This window comes from Salvelinus alpinus, chromosome 27, assembly GCF_045679555.1.
Source record: "Salvelinus alpinus chromosome 27, SLU_Salpinus.1, whole genome shotgun sequence".
NCBI classification, from domain to species: domain Eukaryota; kingdom Metazoa; phylum Chordata; class Actinopteri; order Salmoniformes; family Salmonidae; genus Salvelinus; species Salvelinus alpinus.
Genome location: NC_092112.1, coordinates 41,290,069 through 41,316,205, shown reverse-complemented (window position 1 = coordinate 41,316,205; position 26,137 = coordinate 41,290,069). Strand labels below are relative to the sequence as shown.

General features: G+C 42.7%; 1 protein-coding gene across 1 annotated transcript; it reads right to left on the bottom strand.

Annotated features, from left to right (window-relative positions):
• Positions 1–3,707: 3,707 nt before the first annotated feature.
• Positions 3,708–24,815, bottom strand: LOC139556580 (WD repeat-containing protein 20-like). Its single transcript, XM_071370706.1, has 4 exons — positions 24,494–24,815; positions 8,177–8,359; positions 6,466–7,914; positions 3,708–6,089 (listed from the first exon to the last, which is right to left on the bottom strand). The coding sequence occupies exons 1-4, from the start codon at positions 24,740–24,742 to the stop codon at positions 6,036–6,038; spliced, it is 1,935 nt and encodes a 644-aa protein (XP_071226807.1). The 5' UTR covers positions 24,743–24,815; the 3' UTR covers positions 3,708–6,035.
• Positions 24,816–26,137: the final 1,322 nt, after the last annotated feature.

Below are 26,137 nucleotides of genomic sequence, written 5' to 3'. Positions count from 1 at the left end.
GGGGAGCTTTACACCACTCCAGCCGACGCTTGGCATTGCACATGGTGATCTTAGGCTTGTGTGCGGCTGCTCAGCCATGGAAACATTGCTTTCAGAGGCAGTTTGTAACTTGATAGTGAGTGTTGCAACCGAGGACAGACGGTTGCAAACGCTACACGCTTCAGCACTTGGCCGTCCCGTTCTGTGAGACCTTCCACTTCGCGGCTGAGCCGTTGTTCCTCCTAGACGTTTCCACTTCACAATAACAGCACTTACAGTTGAGCGGGGCAGCTCTAGCAGGGCAAAAAATGTGACGAATGGACTTGTTGGAAAGGTGGCATCCTATGACGGTGCCACTTTGAAAGTCACTGAGGCCTTCAGTAAGGCCATTGTACTGCCAATTTTTGTCTATGGAGATTGCATGGCTGTGTGTTCGATTTATTCACCTGTCAGCAACAGGTGTGGCTGAAATAGCCGAATACACTAATTTGAGGGGGTGTCCACATACTTTTGTAATATATAGTGTATGTAGATGTTTGTTAGTGACTGTGTTGTGGTTCAGCTCAGGGCATGTCTGTAACCTGAGGGAGGTCCAGGCTAACAGGAGACTGAGTTCTCATCTCAACATCCTGCAGCTACATCAGATCATCTTGTGAGTAACACTGAATGTGTCTGTCCATTCCATAGGCCATCTGAGGGAACAAGCATCAGTCACAGGCGTTGGGAATTGTTACTAACGTTTTATTTTTGGATAGAGGTTTAGTTACGTTAATTCTACATGGTTGTCTCAGCTTCTATTTTGAATGCATATACCTTCAAATAAGCATCAGTTTGACTAGTTATGTTCTGTTCTTAACCAGAATCACTCTTCTGTACTACTTACCAAGAATTTATTTCTTAAGTCATCACACTGAGGATAAACATTTAATATCAAGGCACACATGCTAGTTTCTTTCCCATTGCCACACTCTTCTTCTTCTGTCTGATGTGTCCTGTCAGTGATGAGAACAGTGGTGCCATAGAGATACAGTTGAAGTCGGAAGTTTACATACACCTTAGCCAAATACATTTAAACTCAGTTTTTCACAATTCCTGACATTTAATCCTAGTAAAAATTCCCTGTCTTAGGTCAGTTAGGATCACCACTTTATTTTAAGAATGTGAAATGTCAGAATAATTGTAGAGAGAATGATTTATTTCAGCATTTATTTCTTTCATCACATTCCCAGTGGGTCAGAAGTTTACATACACTCAATTAGTATTTGGTAGCATGGCCTTTAAATTGTATAATTTGGGTCAAACGTTTCGGGTAGCCTTCCACAAGCTTCCCACAATAAGTTGGGTGAATTTTGGCCCATTCCTTCTGACAGAGCTTGTGTAACGGAGTCAGGTTTGTAGGCCTCCTTGATCGCACACGCTTTTTCAGTTTTTTTCAGGATTGAGGTCAGGGCTTTGTGATGGCCACTCCAATACCTTGACTTTGTTGTCCTTAAGCCATTTGCCAGAACAATGGAAGTATGCTTGGAGTCATTGTCCATTTGGAAGACCCATTTGCGACCAAGCTTTAACTTCCTGACTGATGTCTTGAGATGTTGCTTCAATATATTCACATAACTTTCCTTGCTCATGATGCCATCTATTTTGTGAAGTGCACCAGTCCCTCCTGCAGCAAAGCACCCCCACAACATGATGCTGCCATCCCCGTGCTTCACAGTTGGGATGGTGTTCTTCGGCTTGCAAGCCTCCCCCTTTTTCCTCCAAACATAACGATGGTCATTATGGCCAAACAGTTCTATTTTTGTTTCATCAGACCAGAGGACATTTCTCCAAAAAGAACTGTCTGGCTTTTTTATGGCGGTTTTGGAGCAGTGGCTTCTTCCTTGCTGAGCGGCCTCTCAGGTTATGTCGATATAGGACTCGTTTTACTGTGGATATAGATACTTTTGTACCTGTTTCCTCCAGCACCTTCACAAGGTCCTTTGCTGTTGTTTTGGGATTGATTTGCACTTTTCGCACCAAAGTACATTAATCTCTAGGAGACAGAACGCGTCTCCTTCCTGAGCGGTATGACGGCTGCGTGGTCCCATGGTGTTAATACTTGCGTACTATTGTTTGTACAGATGAACGTGGTACCTTCAGGCGTTTGGAAATTGCTCCTAAGGATGAACCAGACTTGTGGAGGTCTACCATTCGTTTTCTGAGGTCTTGGCTGATTTCTTTTGATTATACCATGATGTCAAGCAAAGAGGCACTGAGTTTGAAGGTAGGCCTTGAAATACATCTACAGGTACACCTCCAATTGACTCAAATTATGTCAATTAGCCTATCGGAAGCTTCTAAAGCCATGACATCATTTTCTGAAATTTTCCAAGCTGTTTAAAGGCACAGTCAACTTAGTGTATGTAAACTTCTGACCCACTGGAATTGTGATACAGTGAATTATAAGTGAAATAATCTGTCTGTAAAAAATTGTTGGAAAAATTACTTGTGTCATGCACAACTGTATGTGAGCTGATGGAGATGAACGTCTATGAGCTGATTAAAGGTCAGTGAAGGTTTATGTAGTCTTAGTCTACACTTAGTATATGGCTGCATTTCATTTCAAAACATTGTTCCCTTCCTTCTTCCCTCATTCATTCCTCTTCATAGATCTGACTGGTGGTCGTAACCAGTTTTTCCATCTAGTTTCCTGCCATATTTCTTCCACATATCCAACCCCATCAGAATGAAAGAGGGCAAAAGGGAAGGAACATTCACAACTGTCGGGAATGAAACAAAGCCTTTGCCTTTGTTGGAATTTAAAATGCTTTCAGCAGTAAACTGGTGATTTTATCAGGGGTGAGGTGTAAAAACTGTGCTTCATTTCTACCATAACCCCTGACCTCTGAGTTAGCCCGACAGTACTCCATGCCAGAGAGCGAGCAGGCTCCACAACTACATGTACCAGCTCTGCAAGTCTCTGGACCACATGTACCGGTAAGCACAGATTAGCATAGGAGAGCAGGCTCACTTCTGATACTGTGTCAAGGGTAATTTCAGTTGATTTCTGTGACCTGTAGATTCTCTCCTCACAGTCGTGGGCTCTTCCACCAGGATGTGAAACCAGAGAACATTCTGATGAAGGTGAGACAGACTCCCTCAGACATAGATCTATTGAGTTTAGCAGAGAACTCCATTGCATCCACCATGGTGGCACTAAGAATGCCATGACACAAACAGTACATTTCCATCTCTGTACGGACAAGTTATATTCTACCCTACTCCGATAAAGATGATTATAGGCTGTCTACTTGTCCCTCTAGCCCAGAGAGGAGTCCCATCGCCCCCCCTGGGCTGCACCTGTGGAGGGGTCCACAAAGACCCAAAACACTAATAGCTTCACTACTCCTAGGCCCATAATGTTTAGGGTGGGGTAGGTGGAGACACAATGTGCTGGTTTAATCTATGTTCCAAGAAACCGTTTCCGCTCTTTTAGTCATAACGCTATTGAACAGTTGGTCAAACAAAACATTATGTTTAGTGATTTGAGACAGTAGTCTGTTCAAATGAAATTGAAGTGTCATTTGTCCACTCAATACTACCAAAACAGAGTGTTACAGCTACAATCAGAATTGTTTAATTCAAGTGTGAATAAAACAGAATTGAGAGGAAACTCTTGACTGACTGTCCATTCATACTCATTCAGCCCGTAGGTCTACTAGTAAAGACTGGAGGTCGGAGACAACGAGGTCTGTCAAAGTTGTTTAATAGGTGTCACATGGAGAAAAGAAAAATACTGCCACTGTTAGACCTTGGAGAATCCTCACACTGCCTACCTGGGTGCTTCACAAAACTCCCTCATCTCCTGGGGTGGGTTCAGGGAGGTGAAACACTCGGGTGCGAGTTTCCCGGACGCTTCACAGCGCTAAAATAATTGTTATAGAAGTCCATTGTAGGCAATGGTTGTAAGATGATCTCAGTGCTATGAAGCTTTCGGATAACGCTCAGCTGAAATGGGCACCTAGAAATGTCATGAATAGAGCTAACTCTAGTCCCCATCTACACAACAGATATTCCCATATCTTTTCTAGACAATACATTTCTTTGTGAACGTTTCATAATGTTGCACCCCCGTAAACAAGGCCCAGCACTCATACCGCCATCAAGTAGCGACGTTTATCAACAGTGTCAGTTGACCAGAAATGTGGTTCACACACATTTCTGGTTGACACAGTCCCATTGTCATTACTCATGTATCGGCCATAGTCCACACACACCTATAACACCGGTTTAGTCATATTTTTATACTAGGTAGGTAAGTGAATTCACAGATGTTTTATGTACTGGGGCCTAATAATGGGTAAGAGAATTATGTTAGCGTTAGTCTTCTGTGGTTTACCTGAGCTCTGAGTGATGGCTGAATTAGACGGCTCCTACCTTAGCCTACGGCCCAGTCCCAAAACAACCACTAGCACCTAAGCCCTGTGACACTTGTGGAGATCTAAGAAGATTGGATAGGTATATGAGCAATATGGTAAAGATTATATCTAGTCTTTCAAATTCCACATTTCCTATACCTATATAATCCTCTCAGCATAGCAGAGAAAAATATTACTCAGAACCTCGTCGACAGCACCCCCAACCCAAAACATCTTCCTGCGGCCATGCTCTCAGGACTTCACAAGTGCATAGGGTGCAGGAGCGAGTTTGGGACTGGGAAAACCAGCTTTCAGCTTTCAGCACTACCTACTAGATAAAGAGGATTCCATAGAGACATCTCCTATAACAAACATTTCATTATGAAAAATACACCTGAATTCTCTTAATGTACAACAGAAAGGAAAAAACATGAACCTGCATATTCAAGATTCATTTTTAATATTATTATGTATATTTTTCTGAATTAGAAATATCACTATTTTCTGAAATGAAGAACTTCAAACTAGTGTAACAATGATAATTTCACCAAATCATTGAAGTACAATATTTACATATAATACAGAGCCCATTTTTAAATCTGAAACAATATTAAAATAAATGTTCAATAGATAAAGGTTTTTAATTCTATTTATATTTTTAACAACCTTGTCGGGGGAGTCCTTGCACACTCCAAAATTGTAAAGCCATTCTCTTCTAACAAACTATTAAGTGCAAAGAACTCTTTTTCTTCTTTCAAAAAACAACAACTATGATTTCAGCGTCCAGACAGAGATTACTCGCCACAACCCAAGTGCATCCAAAGGCTGTCTTGAACCATCTTGTTTTTGTCCGATCATAATTATGAATAAAAATTAACATAAACAATAAAATCAGTGCAACGTACTCAAGCTGTGATATTCTGATTTAAATTCAAAAATATTTTTTTATTGTATAGGAAGCAAACTGCTCCGGTCTCCCTTTGCTATGAACATGTGATCCAACTCCACCAGGGTTAGTCATGGATGAGGAACTAGCTAAACGAGATAGCACCTGTCCCAAGACAACACCTAGCCCCTAATACCTAGGCTAGATCTGAGAGGACTGAATAGTGGAGAAATGTGCCTACTACCATATTGATTAAACCTATCCACGGTCTTTCAGATCTACATTAAGTGCCTAGGGGGTAGTAGTGGCTAGGGGTGGTTTCTGGAGGAGGCCACGCTATTAGAGACAAGCACAGTCTGAAAACAAGCTGTAGCTTTTTACAGGGGTTATTTTTGGACCGGGAAAGAGAATGTTGAGAGAGGGAGGGAGGTGAAAAAGTAAACACATCGCAGCCAGCCTCCCTCTCTGAACAACGCTTTAAATCCTCCTGGACGATTTCAAGCATTTTGCACCTTTCACATGATCCTTTACACTCTTTTCAGACTGTGGGCCAACCCATCTACCCTCAATGGCCCACGTTACCTATCCATCTTTCTATCTAAAGATTAGCAGAACAAAAAGAGCTTCAGTAGTGGTGATTGTGATGAAGGTGTGTGAGAGAGAGAGAGAGAACAGCGCTGCAGGGCTGTGGCGAGGTGTGGCCAGGTCATCCTGTCCCGTCTTGTCTGTGGTCTGTTGGAGCTCGGTTTAGTTTAGCAGCACCAGCACCAGGGCTATACAACAGTCCCACTAGGAGAGTTGGCCGGGTTCTGAGATGATAGTAAGCCCTGTGGAGGAAGAGAGCAGAGGGGAATGAGTTAGAGGAGAAGAGATGGTTTTTGGACACTCAGAACGGTAAAACAATTTGAATTCAAACTTAGGTAATTGAGGGGAAACGGTACGTTTTCATCATCATAAAGAAAATCTAATTAAGATCCTGGATTGATAATCACCCTTGTAAGCGAATCACAGTGGGCAAAAGAGGATGCTGCGTCGCAAACCCCAACTCACTCAATCATTTTCAGAGATTTATGAGAAGTGTCTAGTCTAGGTGTTAGATGTCAAACTGAAGTGTCTGGGGTTGAAAGTGGCTTGGGGTTAAGACTCACCACTTTCCAAGGCCTGGCCCATATGTCTAGTGGTTAGGGGTTGTAACAGACTCACCACTTTACCGGGCCTCGCCCATGTGCAAATGAAGCCCTCCTGGCAGGCTGTGACCAGACAGTCCTCCAGGAAGATTAACACAGTGAGTCTTTCATGAGCGATCTTCTTACACACCAGCGGCTCCAGCAGAGGAACCTCCTCCATGCGCGGGCACAGCAGCGTGCCCAGAGTCTTAGCGGCATCTGCTTTGGCCGTCCGCGCCGCAGAGCTCAGTTGGTTGAGCTTGTCGCTGCTCTTGCTGCTGATGTGGCCCATGCTGTGGTTGCGTTTGTGGTCCTTCTCGTGGCGCTCCTTACGTGTGTCGTGCAGCGACAGTGTAGCGAACTTGCTGACGCCCGTGGCGATGAAGGTGCTGTCGATGATGCTGCTTCCTTTGCTGCTGCTCGTGTGGCAGTTAGGCGTGGTGCTGCCCCCTGCGGGGCCGGAGGAGTGTGGCAGGCTGTTGGAGCGCGGCAGGGGGGTGGGGAGCGAGTTAGCGGGGCCGCCACTGTTACCACTACTACTGCTCACTGTGTTGTTGCCATTGGTACCGGGTGGGTTAGTAGGAGTAGTAGTAGTAGTAGCAGTAGTAGTAGTAGTAGTAGTGGTAGTAGCAGCAGCAGCAGTAGTAGTAGTAGTATTAGTAGTGGCCGCCCCAGTAGCCGGGGGGCTGGTGGAACTCATGACGTTAGTGTGAGTTCTGGTACGTGACAGGGGCAGGTGGGGAAACAGGATGTCCTCAGTCAGGTCCCACAGACACAGCTGGGTGTCCTGGCCCACCGAGCCGAAGCGATAGGTCACGCTGACTGGCCTGCCGTCTGTAGAGTTCCTCTTGGAGAGATGTGATTGGGAGCTATTGGCCCGGTCCCGCCCCCCTCCAAAGTGGATCTGCTCGTGGAACTCCTCGTCGCTCCCACTGAACTCGGCAGGTGGGTCGCTGTCCTCCACGCTGGTAGTACAGTGATCAAACGCCACCACGCTCACCCACGACTTGTGGCCGTGGCCCCTGGCGATCACCCTGCAGTCTGAGAAGGACCAGACGGTCACTAGGTCGTCCTCCCCCCCGGCCACTATGTATCGTCCGTCTGGGCTCCAGCACACGCACAACAACCCGCCAAAGTAGCTCTTCATTGTGCCGTGCAGCTCGGCTGCATCGAAACCAAACACGCGCAGGAAGCCGTCCTGGCTGGCGCACGCAAGGAACTTCCCATCGGGGGAGAATGCAAACTCGTTCAGCGCCCCCTCACCTACTGTCCAGCGCAGTAGGGGGTTGCGGGCCGACTTGCTCTTGCAGGTGTGCACGGCGTAGCCATCGCCCTGTTTGAGGAGCTGGTAGTGGGGTGGCGTGGTACCACAGGTGTGCTCTACGTTGTACAGGTACAGGCTGCCGCTGGAGTGGGCCACTAGGAAGAGGCTCTCTGAGCCCGGAACCCACCGTACACATGTCACACGAGACTTGTCTATCAGTCTCTGAGGGAGAGAGGGGGAGACAGTGGCTTGTCAGCGAGAGACAAATAACTCAAGTGTCAGACATGCATTCAAACAAGATATCAACACTTGCGTTACACTTAAATGCATGCCTAATACATTGGATATTGGAACAGAACCTTTACTCTCATTTTGCATTAGAAAACAGTTTCCTCCCAATAGGCAGTCAACAACATACATTGATATTCAACCACAGGACACCCATCTTAGCCAGCTTGGCTAAAGTAAACTCTGTTAAACCTACCTCCTCATTGAAGAGCTTGCTGGTCTCCTTCTTGATTGGGTCAATGAGCTGCACCTGGCCGGCCGAGAAACCCACGAGCAGGGAGACGCTCTCCGCTGTGGCTGTGAGGGGGTTGAAGTCATGACACGTGGGCTGCGTTCCTTTGTATATCCTCTTGTCTATGGGCTTGCTCAGGTCAGCCGCCTACAAACGTGGAGAAACACAGGACACAAAGTCTGACTCACAGGTACAGCAATTATCTTGAACATACACCTCAGTTATTTTACAAAACCATTCCTCCTGTCTATATAACACTTGCAGATAATCATTGACCTAATGAGAAATGGTATCATTTCCATGTAAAAGGACCCATGATCACCAATATGTGAAGTTCATAGGAGAACGTCAAATTGGGTGTCAAATGAAAGCGAAGAGTCTATAATGTTGAGGAATTAAGGTACATATAAATTGTTCAACCATTTTCCATCCTAAAAACTTGGAATAATGAAAGGCATGGATTTCTGGTCAAACAGATGGAAAACGGGTCTTACATCTACAAGAAAAAGTCTTAAAAAGGTATTAGAAAAAAATAAATTATTCTCCAGCATTTAAGAAACGTTGCCTTGAGCCTTAATTCCATTAACAAAAACCCACATATCTTTAAGATATTTTCATATCGCTCTCCTTCATGAGGGAGATTAATGAAAGTTCACAGAAGTAACAAGGTAGACCTTTCAATTAGTTAAGTGTTTTTACTGATAGCAAATGTGTTTATTAAATTGTTAAGCGATTAAAACTAAATTCCATTACAAAATCAGTAATGTAATCCTCTAAACAAAAAAAATCAGTAACAGAATTTCTGCAATTGAATTGGCTACAATGGTAAATCATAGTAGTCACAGACCACAGTAGGGTTCACAAGTTTGGACAGTACAGCACAGTAAAGAAAAGTAGAGTACAGCTCACTAAAGTACACAGCACACACTAGAGTTGAGTATACTATAATGTACTGTACTCTACTGTGCTGTACTTTGATGTCCAAACTTGTGAAACAGACATCTATGATTGGTGAAGATTTGGTGCGGTCCGGACAAAACACATTTGATCTCGTTTGGGGGCAGAGCTCATTAAAATAGTGTAGACTAATACCCAAAACATGCAAAGGAGGATATTGCATATTTATACCTTTGTGTACCTGTACCTGTGTACCTGTCATGACATATCTGACACCCCACTCTTTCTGCATACATTGAATCTTCATTCAGAGCAGATATTTAACAGAGTTTGTGGAAAGTACCATGAATAGAATAGGCCTATGGTTATTGGTTTGTGCAAGACACATAAAGAAGAAGAGATTTTACCAAAATTCTGTTACCAAACTTAGCATCTGCACAGTTCTTCCAGTAAATGATTGTGTAAAAATGCTTGTGTAAATTGTTAAAAGCATTCCTTGTGCATAGTTGTATGGTTTGTTAAACTTTGAAATCAATGTTATTTGTTTGGCATACATTTTAAGTGAAAAATCAGTCTCAGCACAATTCCCATATCGTGGAATTGCCCTATAGCAACAATATTAGTAGAGATGCAACAATTCACCACCGATAAGCAACGTCCTCAGTTCAAATGTTTAAGATACGACTGCATCGGCCTGCGTCCGCTCTTACAGTGTCGAGCTTAAGTATGTCATTGTGTTGACAGTCATTGATCTACAAATAATTTTTCATGTCGAACAACCCCAGGCAATATCAGTAGCCTAGTCAAAATGCACTGCGTCGAGAGCTGACCAATGAGGAGGTAGGCCTATTCCTGATCTGGCACATCTGCGCGTCACCTTCAGCATTAAAATGTTTGTAAAATGGCTTGGGGAACATAAGGCTTTATTAGTCAGATGACAACCCAATGTCATTTGATAGGTTCTTTTTGATCAAATGTGTGTTAAATTGTGTTTTACCGGAATAAAAATAGCCTAAGCTACCACCGGTGACAACTCATCTGACTATATGTAGGTTACACGCTGATCAGGGCTTACATTAGATTTTATTTGATTGCTCAGATTTTCCATCACCAATAGGTTTGGTAGTTTTGCTTGAAACAATCAGTATATATGCTGGCGTGGATCCACGAGGGGGCAAACGGGGGCTTAGCCCCCTCAGTGAAGTTTTATATGCCAATATTTAAAAAAAATAGCAAAAAAGTTCTAATGATTGAGTGACAAGTTGGCACAGAATCTGTATCTCCGCTGCGTCAGCACCATGGACAGCGCACGCCGCGGTGTGTATAGGGAGACTATGGAAAGCCACTGGGGTGGGTTAGGTATGACTCCTTTGGGTTTCCATAAAAAGCGGGGGGAAAAACGCTTCTCATCTGTGGTAGGCTAAGTGAATAACATGACACGCCTCCACCTGTAATATTTGATTTAGATTTATAAGGGCGGGGGGGTCAAGGTCACTATTGAAGCTGCTTCTCTCAACTCTACCTCATGCCCCACCACTACAGAATTGCTAGCTTCTTAGCTAGCTGTAAAAAAAAATATTTAAAAAATGTTAGTGTTAGCCTTAGCCTATTTAGCTAGCTCGAACCAGCTAATCTGCCACGGTGGATATCAGAAATAGGCTTCGCTAAAGTACTCAAACAAAGCCAAAGGAGAAGGGGACACATGGCAACTGTGTCAGTGGTTGTTAAAAGTTGACAGCATTGTGAAGGTCCTCTGTGACATCGAATGCCCATGTTTGTACAACACAGAAGTAAGCCTCGAGGCTACAGGGCTGCTGAAGGCAGTGACGGACCCTGGCTTTAAATTTACAGCCACCATGGTTACAGAATCAGTCTTCTCGATCCTCCAAACAAATTACTTCATGCAAAAGCAACAGATCTTTACACTGGAGTCAAAGTGGTCCGCAGTGCGTTGGAGTGTGTTGAGAAGCTGAGGTGTGACAGCGAGTTCGAAACCATTTGGGCACAGTTCCGTGCCAGTGGCACTGACTCACCACCAGCTCCAAGCAAACGACAACGTTATGTAAGTACAAATCTCCAGCAATACATGGTGGGCAGTACAGTAGGCCATGAGGACAGAGAAAAGACTGAGTGTAAAAAGACTGTTCTTGGACGCGTTCATTGGTGAAATGTCAGATTGATTGAGCGAACGCAACAGCCAACTGGTGGAGGCCCTGTATGCCCTTGACCTAGAGAGCCATGACTTTCCAGATGTGAAAAAGGTGAAACCACTGCTGGATCTAAGCAAAACAGATTTGGTGGAAGCGGAGTTTAGTGTCACTTGCCAGTTTTTCCGCCAATGAGGACATATGGACCCACTTGATATCCTGCAAACGAATCTCTGGGCCTCTCTCCGCTATGCCGACCGTGCTTACTGCACATGGACTGACTTTTGGGGCATCCACAGCTTCATGCGAGAACTCCTTTTCCACTTTGACAAATGGGTTCAGTCAGCACAGAAGAAGCATGCTACACCCAAGGAAAACTAAAACTAACCCAACTGGCATTTGAGGGGGATCTTACAAGAAGATTGAGAATGGAATGATCGATTATTCAGGAAGTTCCAGAGGATCTTTTGAAAAGGTAAACAATCTAGCTGTTTGATTTAAAAAAAATCTTTGTGGTATAGCCAGCGGTGTCATTTCAGCAAAAACCTAGGGTATGGAATGATAAAATTACTTCCTTAGCCAGCCTAAGTTTTCAACAGCCTTGCTTTAGTGTGTAGGGTGCTGTACATGGTGCTGACAGAGAGCCAACCTATCACTTCTTGGTCAAAAGCAATCAATGGTCTCAGCATTTGAACTTACGTTTATTGCGGTATAGCGTAATAAGCTGAATTTTTTTAAGTATTCCAATTTTTCATTTCTTTATCACATATCATTATAGACGGTATTTTTACAATACATACTGGTATGTGGATGCATAGTCAGATCCACCATCCCTCACACACGGTTTAAAAAAATCATAACCTAGCAAGTAGCAACACTGTCGAACCTGCCCAAGGACAATCATATCAAGGGCATTTGAGGTATCGCATGTCTGTAAATTCATTATTAGGCTATCTCCAGAGGCACAAGACGCTGGTCCTACTGCCCGACCAATCATTAGCCCAGAGAGAGCGAGAGGCAGAAACAGAGACAGAAAGAGCGAAAGAGAGCTGCAGTGCCAATGTCTACCAACAGGTGGCTAGGGCAGAGACGCACCTCTGGGGTGACCATCTCTCTAATCAGAGAGATGCTGCCGTATAAACACTATAAGAGGGGTCATTTGTAATGTCGGTAATTTAACAGCGGATGTCAAATTCATGGATGTAAAACATCTAAGAGTAAGGGTTTGTGGACAGCTGGTTGGTACTAGGCAGTGAGTGGTACAGTAGGTCACTGCAGCTGGATTTGAGGCCCCCCGAAAGTATAGGCTAGGTTATCACTTGTAAGATAAGTAGCTATATTGGTGACGATTAGGCCAAGAGTTTTTCCTGTCCACGTGAACTGACCAGGAAAAGCACCTGGCCATAGTTTTACCTAAGCTTCTCTGAGGAAATTCAGAAAAACTCCTGGCCCAAGGGATGATACTGTAGGAATCAGTCTGAGACCCTGGTGATGCAACTGAGTGGAGGATCATCGGAGGCAGCGAGGGAGATTATATGGCTGTTATAAGACTGCTGACAGATCTGTCAGAGCATGGCCAGCACACTTTGATATGCCAAGAATCCATGCTGCTCCAAAGCCCTCGACAAACCAATGACCATAGGCCTATTCTATCCATGGCACTTTAAACTTTAACTCATGTCATGTGAAACTCATTCAAAACACACAAAAGACAGGCAATTGATGAGGCCAAGCCTACGTCTGAGAGGAAAATTCAGAGTTCCACTCAGGATCAGATCTTGCTGATCTGTGTACCCTCAGATGAAAGACACCATGACAAATTCAATCACACACACCAAGAGCCACAACAGGGAGCACATAAATGCTCTGTCAGACCTGCTAACTCCGAGCTCCAGCATGAGTGATGACAGTGAGTGATTGAAAATTAATGTCAATAACCAGGTTTCTATTAGGGGTGTGAACATTTTAAAGTTAAAAACTTAAACAAAAGTGTGATCTTTAACATGAAAGAAAAATGTAAATAGTGCAGTTATCACAAAACATGATTTTCCGTGTTATAGCCTAACTAGACGATAGCCTATAAGACCTGGGGGAAATTGTGTAATTTAAATATAACTTTAGGCTACTTTGGTAAATTTGCAAGGCATGCTAGACAGATTATCAAGACATATTCACATCACAGCTTTTTCTGCCTTCCTCGCACCGGCTCGCCTGGGGCGTATTCATTATGCCGATTCTGTTGCAAACCGTTTCTTAAACGGAAGCAAACAGGGAGCAACCTACCAGCATTTATCCAATAGAAATTCTCCTTTTAGTTGCAAAATGTTTTGAGCCGAGATCACTTTTCAAAATGGAGGCCGAGATCTACCGCTCAATAAGTAACTTTTTGGGCGACCCAACCAAATTCACATAGAAATGTGAGCTATAGATCTGTCACTCATTAATAGCAAGTCTAAGAAGCGGTAAATATGTTCTATGTGCACTTTCTATGCTTCAGGTTCTTAAGTTTGGTTTATGCGTATTTTACTTTCGGTTTTGTGTACCAGCTTCAAAAAGCAGATTATTGAAAAAAATATTTCACATGGGTTTAGATGGTACAATGATTATCTACACACTGCTTGTTTTGTCACAAACCGAAATTGGGTAAACTATTAGAATTTTAGCAACCAGGAAATGGCGGAGCAAATTCTGTATATTGTACCTTTAATAACCTATTAAAAACCGTTCTGTAGCAATTAGGTTTGTGCAAGCCAGCTGAGTGAGCAAAAACTGAAATAATTCCTTTTAATTTTACTGGACTGATTGTGCCTGCATCTGATAGTCAGCCTCACCGTTTCTCAGCTCTCGTTTCCTCCACTGAGACTGACCAAAAAGGGGCCACCGTCTTGCACCACATTTCATTATTTCTGCCTCATGCATGAATTCATGTTCTTACTCCTATCACCAGAGAACATGAAATATTCCTCAATATTAAAAAAGACAAGCCGCTAATAACATAAGCCAATCTTTGTAGCGGGAGTGGATAGGGAGAAGCGCATTTTCTGGCTTATTTAAGTGTTGACAGTGCTGAAAAAAAATGTAAACATTCAGTCACTCAGAAAAACAGCTGTTCTTTGCGGTATTAGTTGACAGTCTCTAGTCATGTTTTTAAAAGTTTAGAAATGTCAGTATCAACTTTGCTATGGGCTCGTGGAAGCTGCAGACATGGTGATCTGATTAGCCAGCAGTAGGCCTATAGGGGCACTTGATTTGCTCTCCCGGCCTTCCGGGTAGAAGTTTCTACATTCAGACAGATTAAATAGCTCAAAATGGGAACACTTTTACTACCTAGCACGCAGGGCAGCTGAATTCAGTACACCTACCGCAAAACTAATAATACTTAATCCGTTTAAAAAAAAAAATAATTATAGAAATGTTTGGCGATTGACTGATTGGTGACCACTGGTTTGGACTAATAATTACACCCCTGCTCTTTCTCTTCACTAATGACACGAGTGTGTGTTCAGTCTTCGGTCTGTTGCGTGTAGAATATCGTAGCCTATTCATTGATAGGCCCTGCTTTACTGAAATTGCAAGCCAAGAAATTGTGAGATACTTCATTCCATTGCGAGATACAGCTTAGATTGCTGATATATAGGCCTAGTGCGCGGTTCTGTCTGCCTGCCTGGTGGCCGACCTGCCTGTTGTGCCCCTCCCCTTACTCTCACACCATGCCCAAACGCGTTCACCATAGTGCGCAAATTGATTTTGTCCCCCCCCACACCAAATGCGATCACAGCAGGCAGATTGAAATATCAAAACAAACTCTGAACCAATTATCTTAATTTGGGGACAGGTCGAAAGCATTAAACATTTATGTCAATTTAGCTAGCTAGCTTGCAGTTGCTAGCTAATTTGTCCTGGGATATAAACGTTGAGTTATTTTACCTGAAAATGCACAAGGTCCTCTACTCCGACAATTAATCCACAAATAAAACAGTCAACCGATTTGTTTCTAGTCATCTCTCCACCTTCCAGGATTTTTCCTTTTTGGACTTTATATGGCGATTGGCATCTAACTTTCATAATAGGTGTATTACCACAACCGACCTCAGTAAATTTTTCAATCACCCACGTGGGTATAACTAATGAGGAGATGGCACGTGGGTATATGCTTCTATGAACCAATGAGTAGATGGGAGAGGCAGGACTTCCACCATGTTCAGCGTCACAAATAGAACTGACTACTATTTTAGCGTTTGGCAACGCAGACGCTTTGTTTGGCGCGCGCGAGCAGTGTGGGTGCAGTGATTGAATAACGTGTACATTTATTTTGCGACGCGAGCGGTGTGGTCAGAATGTCAGTCCCTCATTGCTCGCTATGAAAGCTGTGAGTGTTTGTGTTCTCGGAAGTACAGCAAAAATACTTAAATCGTAAGAGTCGATTCGTAGCGGAATCGAATCCTGACACTCAGAAATGGGAGTAGACGTGCAATGATTAGAGGAATAAATGATTTTGGAGTCGACTTTCTACCACTACGTCACCGTCGTTAACAGTTGGACAAATGGCAGAGAGAGGCAAGCGACAGCAGCGAATTCCTGTATGGCTTTCAGAAGTTAAATGAGAAGGAAATGCTAACTTTGCGAGATGGAACTGAGGTACAGTGATGGTAGTACAGTTGCATTTGAAAGGGACGCACCGTGAGACCCAACCCGTTGTTGGCAGCAGCGCAGTAGCATTGTGAATTAGTGTGAATTTTAGAAAATTTTGTTATTGTTTTAATGAAAATCAAAGAAAAAAATTGCAGCTTAAAACGTTAAGAAAAATATATATTTTTGTCATATCCCTAGTTTCCATCCAACCTTTTTATGCAAGTAAAGTAAAAGTACATGTTGGATCAAAAAAAAGTCACGACAGGCCTGACGGAAACAGAAAATGTGTCAGTAAACTTTTCAAACGTCGACAAAACAAAAAACACACTAGACAAGGTGGGATCTTTGTAAAATGAATAATGTGAGAAATGGTGGTAGAAATGCCTTTATGGGCAAATATTGATATAATAACCATCATATCGAAGTAAACTTGGAGTCACACGATGTGTTGTGTTGTCCTCCCACTACGACTTGGGAATAGATGCAGTTTATTACGCTACAGCTGAAATAAATGATGAACTTCACAGGGTAGTAAAAATGCACGGTAATGAGCTTCATGCTCCTTTCCAATAAATATCAAGGGTCTTATTCTGGTGACATGATAATCAATGCTTGGCTGGCGATTGACAAATAAAAAGAATCTCGCTCTTTTGTCCATAATAACCTAATCATGTAGGCCTAGGCTATATCGCACTGTCTGCGAGCGGTTGGCTAGAGCGCACATGGCAAGACCAGAGTGGGAACATTCACTATATATATATATATATATAAAAAACGCACAATTTGTGATAAAACCAAACAGCACCCTCAAAACCAATCAACAGGCAGTAGCTCTGCATCCCTATACCTAGGGGTGTTCTACAAAACAAGATCAATGAGTTAGGTGGCTAACTCCAATAAGACTGCAGAAATAACTATTGGTTTTCTTCTTAATTAAAAAAAGCTAAACTTAGATGTGTTATAGTTTGTTTCATCATTTAGACCACACACATTTCAAGCTTCTCTCTCAAAAATAAAAAGTTATATCAGAAGATTTAAGCAAGTTAGCTGGCTTGTGGTATACCCTTCTGGTATGCTTCACTGACTACAGGAAGGACTACATAGAGACCTGCTGAGTCCAGTCCTGGGGAGGGCAGGTTTGCCAATCTTACCAACCTGGGCTAAGAGAGCACTGTTTACAGGAAATGACAAGGTGACAGGAGTGAACTCAGTGAAGAAGTAGGCCTTTATGATGCATTAAACCAGTCTGTCCCTTAAATTATTTTCCAGACAGGGCACAGAGGCCTCCAAAGCAACATCCAGACCCTCTTATACAAAAGGTTTTGTGCCAATTGTGACAAGGTCAGTAGACCATTTATTTGTCAGGAACACTTACAAAACTTGGTGACAAGTGTTAAAATATCTTACAATCTCCCACACAGATCTACTCCATCCAAGAAGTGGCCCACAAGTCCCCCATGTTAAATGGGCAGTGCAGTCAAAAACATGATTTTCCTGTGTTTTACAGTGCCTTTGGAAAGTATTCAGACCCCCTGACTTTTTCCACATTTTGTTATGTTACAGCCTTATTCTAAAATTTATGATAGTTTTTTCCCCCTCCAATTTACGGAATCATGTAGTAACCAAAAAAAAACTGTTAAACAAATCAAAATATATGTTATATTTGAGATTCTTCAAAGTAGCCACCCTTTGCCTTGATGAGAGCTTTGCACACTCATGGCATTCTCTCAACCAGCTTCATGATGTAGTCCCCTGGAACCCATTTCAGTTAACAGGTGTGCCTTGTTAAAGGTGAATTTGTGGAATTTCTCTAATGAATTTGTGCCAATAATTTGTGCTGTGGTAGGTGTGGTATACCGAAGATAGCCCTATTTGGTATAACACCAAGTCCATATTATTGCAAGAACAGCTCAAATAAGCGAAGAGAAATGACAGTCCATCATTACTTTAAGACGTCAAGGTCAGTCAATGCGGAAAATTAACAGCTTTGAAAGTTTCTTCAAATGCATTCGCAAAAGCCTATACTCTTCTGTAAACTAGTCATCTCTGTATACCCGTCTCAAGACCCACTCAGGGCTCTATGGTGCTACCATTTTGGTCACATCTGCTCCTAAATATTTTGCTGTGCTACCTGACAATTTTATTTGGGAGCGCCAGTGACCCTACAGTACTTGGATAACATTTAGTGCAACAAAAATAAATGAAAAGGGATAGCCTCTTCAGGAGATTTTTTCATGTGCTCCTACATTTTTCAACTGAGGTGCACATGTGCTCCTCAAAAAAAATCTCAGCGTAGAGCCCTGCCAATGGTTGTTGCTTATTTACGAAACCTTCTTAGGCCTCACTCCCCCCTATCTGATATCTACTGCAGCCCTCATCCTCCACATACAACACCCATTCTGCCAGTCACATTCTGTTAAAGGTTCCCAAAGCACACTCATCCCTGGGTCGCTCGGCTTTTCAGTTCGCCTCAGCTAGCTGCAACAAACACTCAAACTGGACAATTTATCTCAATCTCTTCATTCAAAAAGACTTAAATCATGAACACTCTTACTGACAGTTGTGGCTGCTTTGCGTGATGTATTGTTGTCTCTACCTTCTTGCTCTTTGTGCTGTTGTCTGTGCCCAACAATGTTTTTACCCTGTTTTGTGCTGCTAACATGTTGTGAGCTGCCATGTTGTGTTGCTACTAGAGGTCGACCGATTAATTGGAATGGCCGATTAATTAGGGCCGATTTCAAGTTTTCATAACAATAGGAAATCTGAATTTTTGGACGCCGATTTTGCCGTTTTTATTTTATTTTTACACCTTTATTTAACTAGGCAAGTCAGTTAAGAACACATTCTTATTTTCAATGACGGCCTAGGAACGGTGGGTTAACTGCCTTGTTCAGGGGCAGAACGACAGATTTTTACCTTGTCAGCTCAGGGATTCAATCTTGCAAGCTTACGGTTAACTAGTTCAACGCTCTAACCACCTGCCTCACGAGGAGCCTGCCTGTTACGCGAATGCAGTAAGAAGCCAAGGTAAGTTGCTAGCTAGCATTAAACTTATCTTATAAAAAACAATCAATCAATCATAATCCCTAGTTATAACTACACATGGTTGATGATATAGCGTGTCCTGCTTTGCATATAATCGATGCGGTGCGCATTCGCGAAAAAGGACGGTCGTTGCTCCAACGTGTACCTAACCATAAACATCAATGCCTTTCTTAAAATCAATAGACAGAAGTATATATTTTTAAACCTGCATATTTAGCTAAAAGAAATCCAGGTGAGCAGGCAAAATTAACCAGGTGAAATTGTGTCACTTCTCTTGCGTTCATTGCACGCAGAGTCAGCATGCAACAGTTTGGGCCGCCTGGCTCAAATTATGACATAACATTGAAGGTTGTGCAATGTAACAGGAATATTTAGACTTATGGATGCCACCCGTTAGATAACATACGGAACAGTTCCGTATTTCACTGAAAGAATAAACGTTTTGTTTTCGAGAGGATAGTTTCCGGATTCGACCATATTAATGACCTAAGGCTCGTATTTCTGTGTGGTATTATGTTATAATTAAGTCTATGATTTGATAGAGCAGTCTGAGCGATGGTAGGCACCAGCAGGCTCGTAAGCATTGATTCAAACAGCACTTTCGTGCGTTTTGCCAGCAGCTCTTCGCAATGCTCCAAGCATTGTGCTGTTTATGACTTCAAGCCTATCAACTCCCGAGATTAGGCTGGTGTAACCGATGTGAAATGGCTAGCTAGTTAGCGGGTGCGCGCTAATAGCGTTTCAAACGTCACTCGCTCTCAGACTTGGAGTAGTTGTTCCCCTTGCTCTGCATGGGTAACGCTGCTTCGAGGGTGGCTGTTGTCAATGTGTTCCTGGATCGAGCCCAGGTAGCGGCGAGGAGAGGGATGGAAGCTATACTGTTACACTGGCAATACTAAAGTGCCTATAAGAACATCCAATAGTCAAAGGTATATGAAATACAAATCGTATAGAGAGAAATAGTCATATAATTCCTATAATAACTACAACCTAAAACTTCTTACCTGGGAATATTGAAGACTCATGTTAAAAAGGAACCACCAGCTTTCATATGTTCTCATGTTCTGAGCAAGGAACTTAAACGTTAGCTTTCTTACATGGCATAAATTGCACTTTTACTTTCTTCTCCAACACTTTGTTTTTGCATTATTTAAACCAAATTGAACATGTTTCATTATTTATTTGAGCTAAATTGATTTTATTGATGTATTATATTAAGTTAAAATAAGTGTTCATTCAGTATTGTTGTAATTGGCAATATTACAAATAAATTAAAATCGGTATCGTTTTTTTTTTGGTCCTCCAATAATTGGTATGAAAAATCATAATCGGTCGACCTCTAGTTGCTACCATGCTGTTGTCATGTGTTGCTGCCATTCTGTGTTGTCATCTTAGGTCTCTCTTATGTAGTAGTGTTGTGTTCTTTCTTGTCGTGATGTGTGTTTTGTCCTATATTTTATTTATTTTTAATCGCAGCCCCGCAGAAGGCCTTTTGCCATTTGGTAGGCCGTCATTGTAAATAAGAATTTGATCTTAACTGACTTGCCTAGTTAAATAAATAAAAATGTGCAAAAGCCATCAAGCGCTATGATGAAACTGCCTCTCATGAGGACAGCCACAGGAAAGGAAGACCCAGAGTTACTTCTGCTGCAGAGGATAAGTTCATTAGGAGTTCCCAGCTTCAGAGAGTTCAAGTAACAGACACATCTCTACATCAACTGTTCAGAGGAGACTTCGTGAAATCAGGCCTTCATGGTCCAATTGCTACAAAGAAACCACTACTAAAAGGACACCAATAAGAGGAAGAGACTTGCTTGGGCCAAGAAACACGAGCGATGGAAACCTGTCCTATGGTCTGATGAGTCCAAATGTGAGATTTTTGGTTCCAACCGCAGTGTCTTTGTGAGACGCAGAGTAGGTGAATGGATGATCTCAGCATGTGTGGTTTCCACCGTGAAGAATGGCGGAGGTGTGATGGTGCTTTGCTGGTGACACTGTCTGCGATTTATTTAGAATTCAAGGCACACTTAAACAGCATGGCTACCACAGCATTCTGCAGCGATACGCCATGCCATCTGGGTTGCAGTTAGTGGGACTATAATTTGTTATTCAACAGGACAATGAGGGGTGGCAGGTAGCCTAGTGGTTAGAGCGGTGGGTCAGTAACCGAAAGGTTGCCAGATCAAATCCCTGAGTTGACGAGGTAAAAATCTGTCGTTCTGCCCCTGAACAAGGCAGTTAACCCACTGTTCCTAGGCCGTGATCGGAAATAAGAAATTGTTAACGGACTTGCCTAGTTAATTTAAAAAAGTTACCCAACACACCTCCTTGACCAAGAAGGAGAGTGATGTAGTGATGCATCAGATTACCTGGCCTCCACAATCACCTGACCTCAACCTAATTGAGAGGGTTTGGGATGAGTTGGACTGCAGAGTGAAGAAAAAGCAGCCAACAAGTGCTCAACATATGTGGGAAGTTCCAGGTGAAGTTGGTTGAGAGAATGGCAAGTGTGCAAAGCTGTCAAAAGCAAAGGGTGGCTACTTTGAAGAATCTAAAATAACATTTTGATTTGTTTAACAGTTTTTTGGTTACTACATGATTCCATGTGTTATTTCATAGTTTTTACAAATGTAGAAAAATGCATTAGGCCCTTATCTATGGATTTCACATAACTGGGAATGCAGATATGCATTTGTTGGTCACAGATACCTTTTTAAAAAAAGTTTAAAAAGTAGAGGCATGGATCAGAAAACCAGTCAGTATCTGGTGTGACCACATTTTGCTTCTTGCTGCATGAAACATCTCCTTTGCATCGAGTTGGTCAGGCTGTTGATTGTGGACTGTAGAATGTTGTCCCACTCATCTTCAATGGCTGTGCGAACTTGCTGGATATTGGCGGGAACTGGAACACGCTGTCGTACAGGTCGATCCAGAGCATACCAAACATGCTCAGTGGGTGACATGTTTGCGTATGGAAGCCATGGCAGAACTGGGACATTTTCAGCTTTCAGGAATTGTGTAGAAATCCTTGCGATATGGGGATTAAACATGAGGTAATGGCGGTGGAATGGCACGACAACGGGCCTCAGGATCTCTGTGAGGCAATTGTGTTCTTGGTCCGTAGCTTCTAACAAACCTTACCATAATCCCACTGCCACCATGGGGCACTCTGATCACAATGTTGACATCAGCAAACCACTTTCCTACACGAAGCCATACACATGGTCTGCGGTGGTAAGGCCGGTTGGACATACTGCCAAATTCTCTAAAACAACGTTGGAGGCAACTTAGGGGTAGTGAAATGAACATTCAATCATCTGGCAACAGCTCTGGTGGACATTCCTGCAGTCAGCATGTAATTTTCACACTCCCTCAACTTGAGACATCTGTGGCATTGTGTGTTGTGTGACAAAACAGCACATTTTAGAGTGGTCTTTATTGTCCCCAGCATAAGATACACCTGTGTAATGATCATGCCGTTTAATCAGCTTCTTCATGGGGCGGCAGGTAGCCTAGTGGTTAGAGCGTTGGGCCAGTAAATGAAAGGTTGCTAGATTGAATCCCTGAGCTGACAAGGTCAAAATCTGTCGTTCTGCCCCTGAACAAGGCAGTTAACCCACTGTTCCTAGGCTGTCATTGGAAATTAGAATTTGTTCTTAAGTGACTTGCCTAGTTAAATAATGGTAATTAAATAAAATCATATTCCTCAGGTGGGAGGATTATCATGGCAATGGAGAAATGCTTACTAGCAAGGTTGTAAACAAATTTGTGCAGAAAAATAAGCTTTTTGTGCATATGATACATTTCTGTTTCATTTTATTTAATCTCATGAAACCAACACTTTACATGTTGCATTTATATTTTTGTTCAGTGTATATTTGCACACTAGGAGGTTGGAATAATACTTGGGGGGTGCATCCAGTACAGTAGGTGGCGGTAATGCACTATAACGTTGGATGCCAACAGCCCATAAACCCCACAGAAGAGGCTAGCTAGGACAATGGTAGACAGTGTCCTTCGCCCCCACCTGTCAGGCACTGCTTTCCTGCAGTTCTGTTAACGACAGCAAGGGGCAGGTGTTCAGCAGGCTGGAGAGAAGGACAGACACTTTGCTAGCTAGGAAGACTCTGGTACACAGCAGATACTTTTATTTTCCTTTTAAGCCACATTTTAGCAGCAAGGACAATTAGGGAAAATACAGAATACCATTAGTGTCACACAAGCATGAAGATGCCGTGCTCGAAAGGGGGGCGTTCATGCAGGAAGCAATGGGATGCTCGAGGGAGGGGGAATTTATTATTGTTTTGGTCTGCCTGGCAACATCACCAGGCAGTTAAAGTTAATAGACCAATAACAAAGAGTTCCCAATAACAGCTAATTTTCTAGTTACATATCCTTCCCATTCAGCTCCTCCAATTAGGTCCCTCACTGAAGACTACTCGTGCAAAATTCTTGCATGAGAAATAGCTTTTTACAAAAAGCTACTTGTTTCTTTTTGACAATTTTAATTGAAAACAATCACAGTAAGAAACATAATTGTTAGCCAGAAATGATTTGTTATTGTGATAAAAACAGCTGCATTGGACCTTTAAAACCAACTAGGCCAACACAGTAAGTCCTGGAAGTGGTAAAACATCTTCCTCATCATAACACTAGAAAGCCCCTAGCAGCCAATGGATTATTTACTGGTGTCTGATAATGGTCTAAGTTTAACTTATTTTATGTTTTGAACAAGTTTAGAAATGTGTGGATCAGACATATGATCATCATCATCGTCACTAGATACCGTAAACAAGCATACAGCTCGATGCAGTGACATCCCCAAATGTTGCATCACCACCACTGTCAGAACCAGACAGATCACTTGCATGACATCATCATCCCGAATCAACAAACACAGTTTACTTCCAACCTAACACACATCCACAATACTGTACAACGCTGACTTTGCGGCCTTGAAGTACCAGCAGCATAGCACACATAACTAGCTTGCTATACAATGGTCAACTATTCTATGATTGCAAAAAACCTGTGCAGAATCAATTAAACAAGAGCACTAAAAACACAACTAGTTAATTATCACTAACGTCAAAATACACTGTCAACGAGGAAACGTGTCTTATTTAACATATTCTGAAACTGCAGATGTCAATCAACATGTCAGAACTGAAGACGGGCACGAGCCTTTGCCCACACTCCAAGGTTAAATCGTTCATATTCATATAGAGCAAATAGGCATCACACAAGAGTAATCTCATGCCTATGCGTAAACAGTCCACCATAACAGAAGGAGGGCCCTTCACTTGAATTGAACTGGTTAACTGGCCAGCTAGATAGCTAAGTAGGTGGGTGGGTGACATGTAAACCAGCATATCTCCACAAGGTGCGGGCAAAACAAACTGTGGCGATGCTAGCTAGCTAGCCACCATAGCTAAGTGGCCTAGTCTGGCTATCTGCGCACGTCAGTGAAAATACCATACTGGACAGCAAATTGCTATGCGTTTGAACACACACATTCACTTCTTGATAATACAGGCATTGTCACATGAGTGCTATGTACCTTTCTTACGCCTTTGTAGATATAAAAATACAGTTCCCGGCCCACATTGAAACAGATTCTGTCGCCGTTGCCGGACTGGTCGTTGACGTTCACGAAGGAGACTTTCACCGGATTCGAGCCCTGTGAATTGAAAGGCACCCTGTTAGGGCGGCTATATTCGGAGTGAGTGAGGAGTTTATAGACACCTTCCCGAGTGGTGAATTGAGTTTTAATTTCGTTCATCTCCTTCCCTCCTCCCTCCGCCGCCATCTTGGAAATTGGCGTTCATCCTGTCCAAAACCCGGATCTTACCCACAGAGCATGCGCTCGGCAGTTGATTCTAGAACCCATGCGCTAAAAGCATCAATGAAGTGAGAAGTGACGCTCCAGTTTAGCGAAAGTAGTGAGGTATTTGATAAGACGAAATTCACTTCTAAACCCTCGACAAAATACATTTCATAGTTTAATCTAGTTTAAACGCTCTTGTGGAATTGCATGGATGAGTAATTTCTTATTGTGGAGAATGCGGTCTCTGTGGGTCCTTGAATCACGGTGGACCTTTGGAATATAATATCATCCTGAACACGCTCGAGAATGTCGTAAAGAAAAAAAAAAGATTTCAATTTGAATACAATCCCTTTACATGACATTTATATTAATGTTGTGAATATGAATATTTGATTGATTAATTACATAAATGTATGCCATTGAAATTGCATACTCTAGTCATCCAGTCCAATCATCATAGTTGCAAGCAATTCAATGTATTCCTTCTTGTTCATTATTTGTTCTGTCCAGATGTTCTCTGTAGTATGACCATAGTCAAAATAGAATTATTCTGTCTCCTCGATGTTTACATCAACTAGGGGAGAAACAGTAACTTCTCGAAACAACTAGATATGTTTTAATAACTCGTCTGTTGCTAATAGTGCCATCCTCTGGTCAGTCTGCGGTCAAGCACTGTGCAGTATACCCATGCCTGAGAATTCTGGTATTTTCTATGATTTGACATTAAAGATTTTCTAATTTCTTGTTTATAATCAAGATGTGTATTGTATATGTGTTAGCCTACTCATGTTAAACTCCTCACACAAAATCAACATATTGCAAATCATGTTAATATCATCATTATAACTAAATGAGCAGTAGTGTCACCATTAGGACACAAAACATACCCTCTTGTTGGGATAAAATCACACAAAAGAGTGTATTTCTATAGGCCTACATGTGTATTATGGGTTGGCGGGATTAAAGAATGTAGAAGTAAACTCTTTATCCAATTTGTCAACACAGTTTCTGTGGCCTAGAACTGAACCATTACTTTAACACATCTATTCTTTCCCAATCTCACAGGCCCCAAAAAATACTTGTGGCCGGCCTGTTATCTTTTCAGAGGCCTTCTGCCCTGCGTCTGTCTGTCTGGATGGTTCAATGGGAGCAGGTGGTTGGAAAGGCTGTGCACAGCTGTGACATTGCTGACAGGCCATGGGGGTGTATGGTGGGGCCTAGTGGGCCAGGCCTGACACACTATCAGGATGCCTCGGGCCCCCGAGTGGCAGGCACCCCTTATGACTGTGCTGCCCTATAAGGACACATGTGGTTTATGGCACGGACCACTCACAGCTTTCACTATCACCCCCACCCTACTGGTCATTTCTCTCTTAG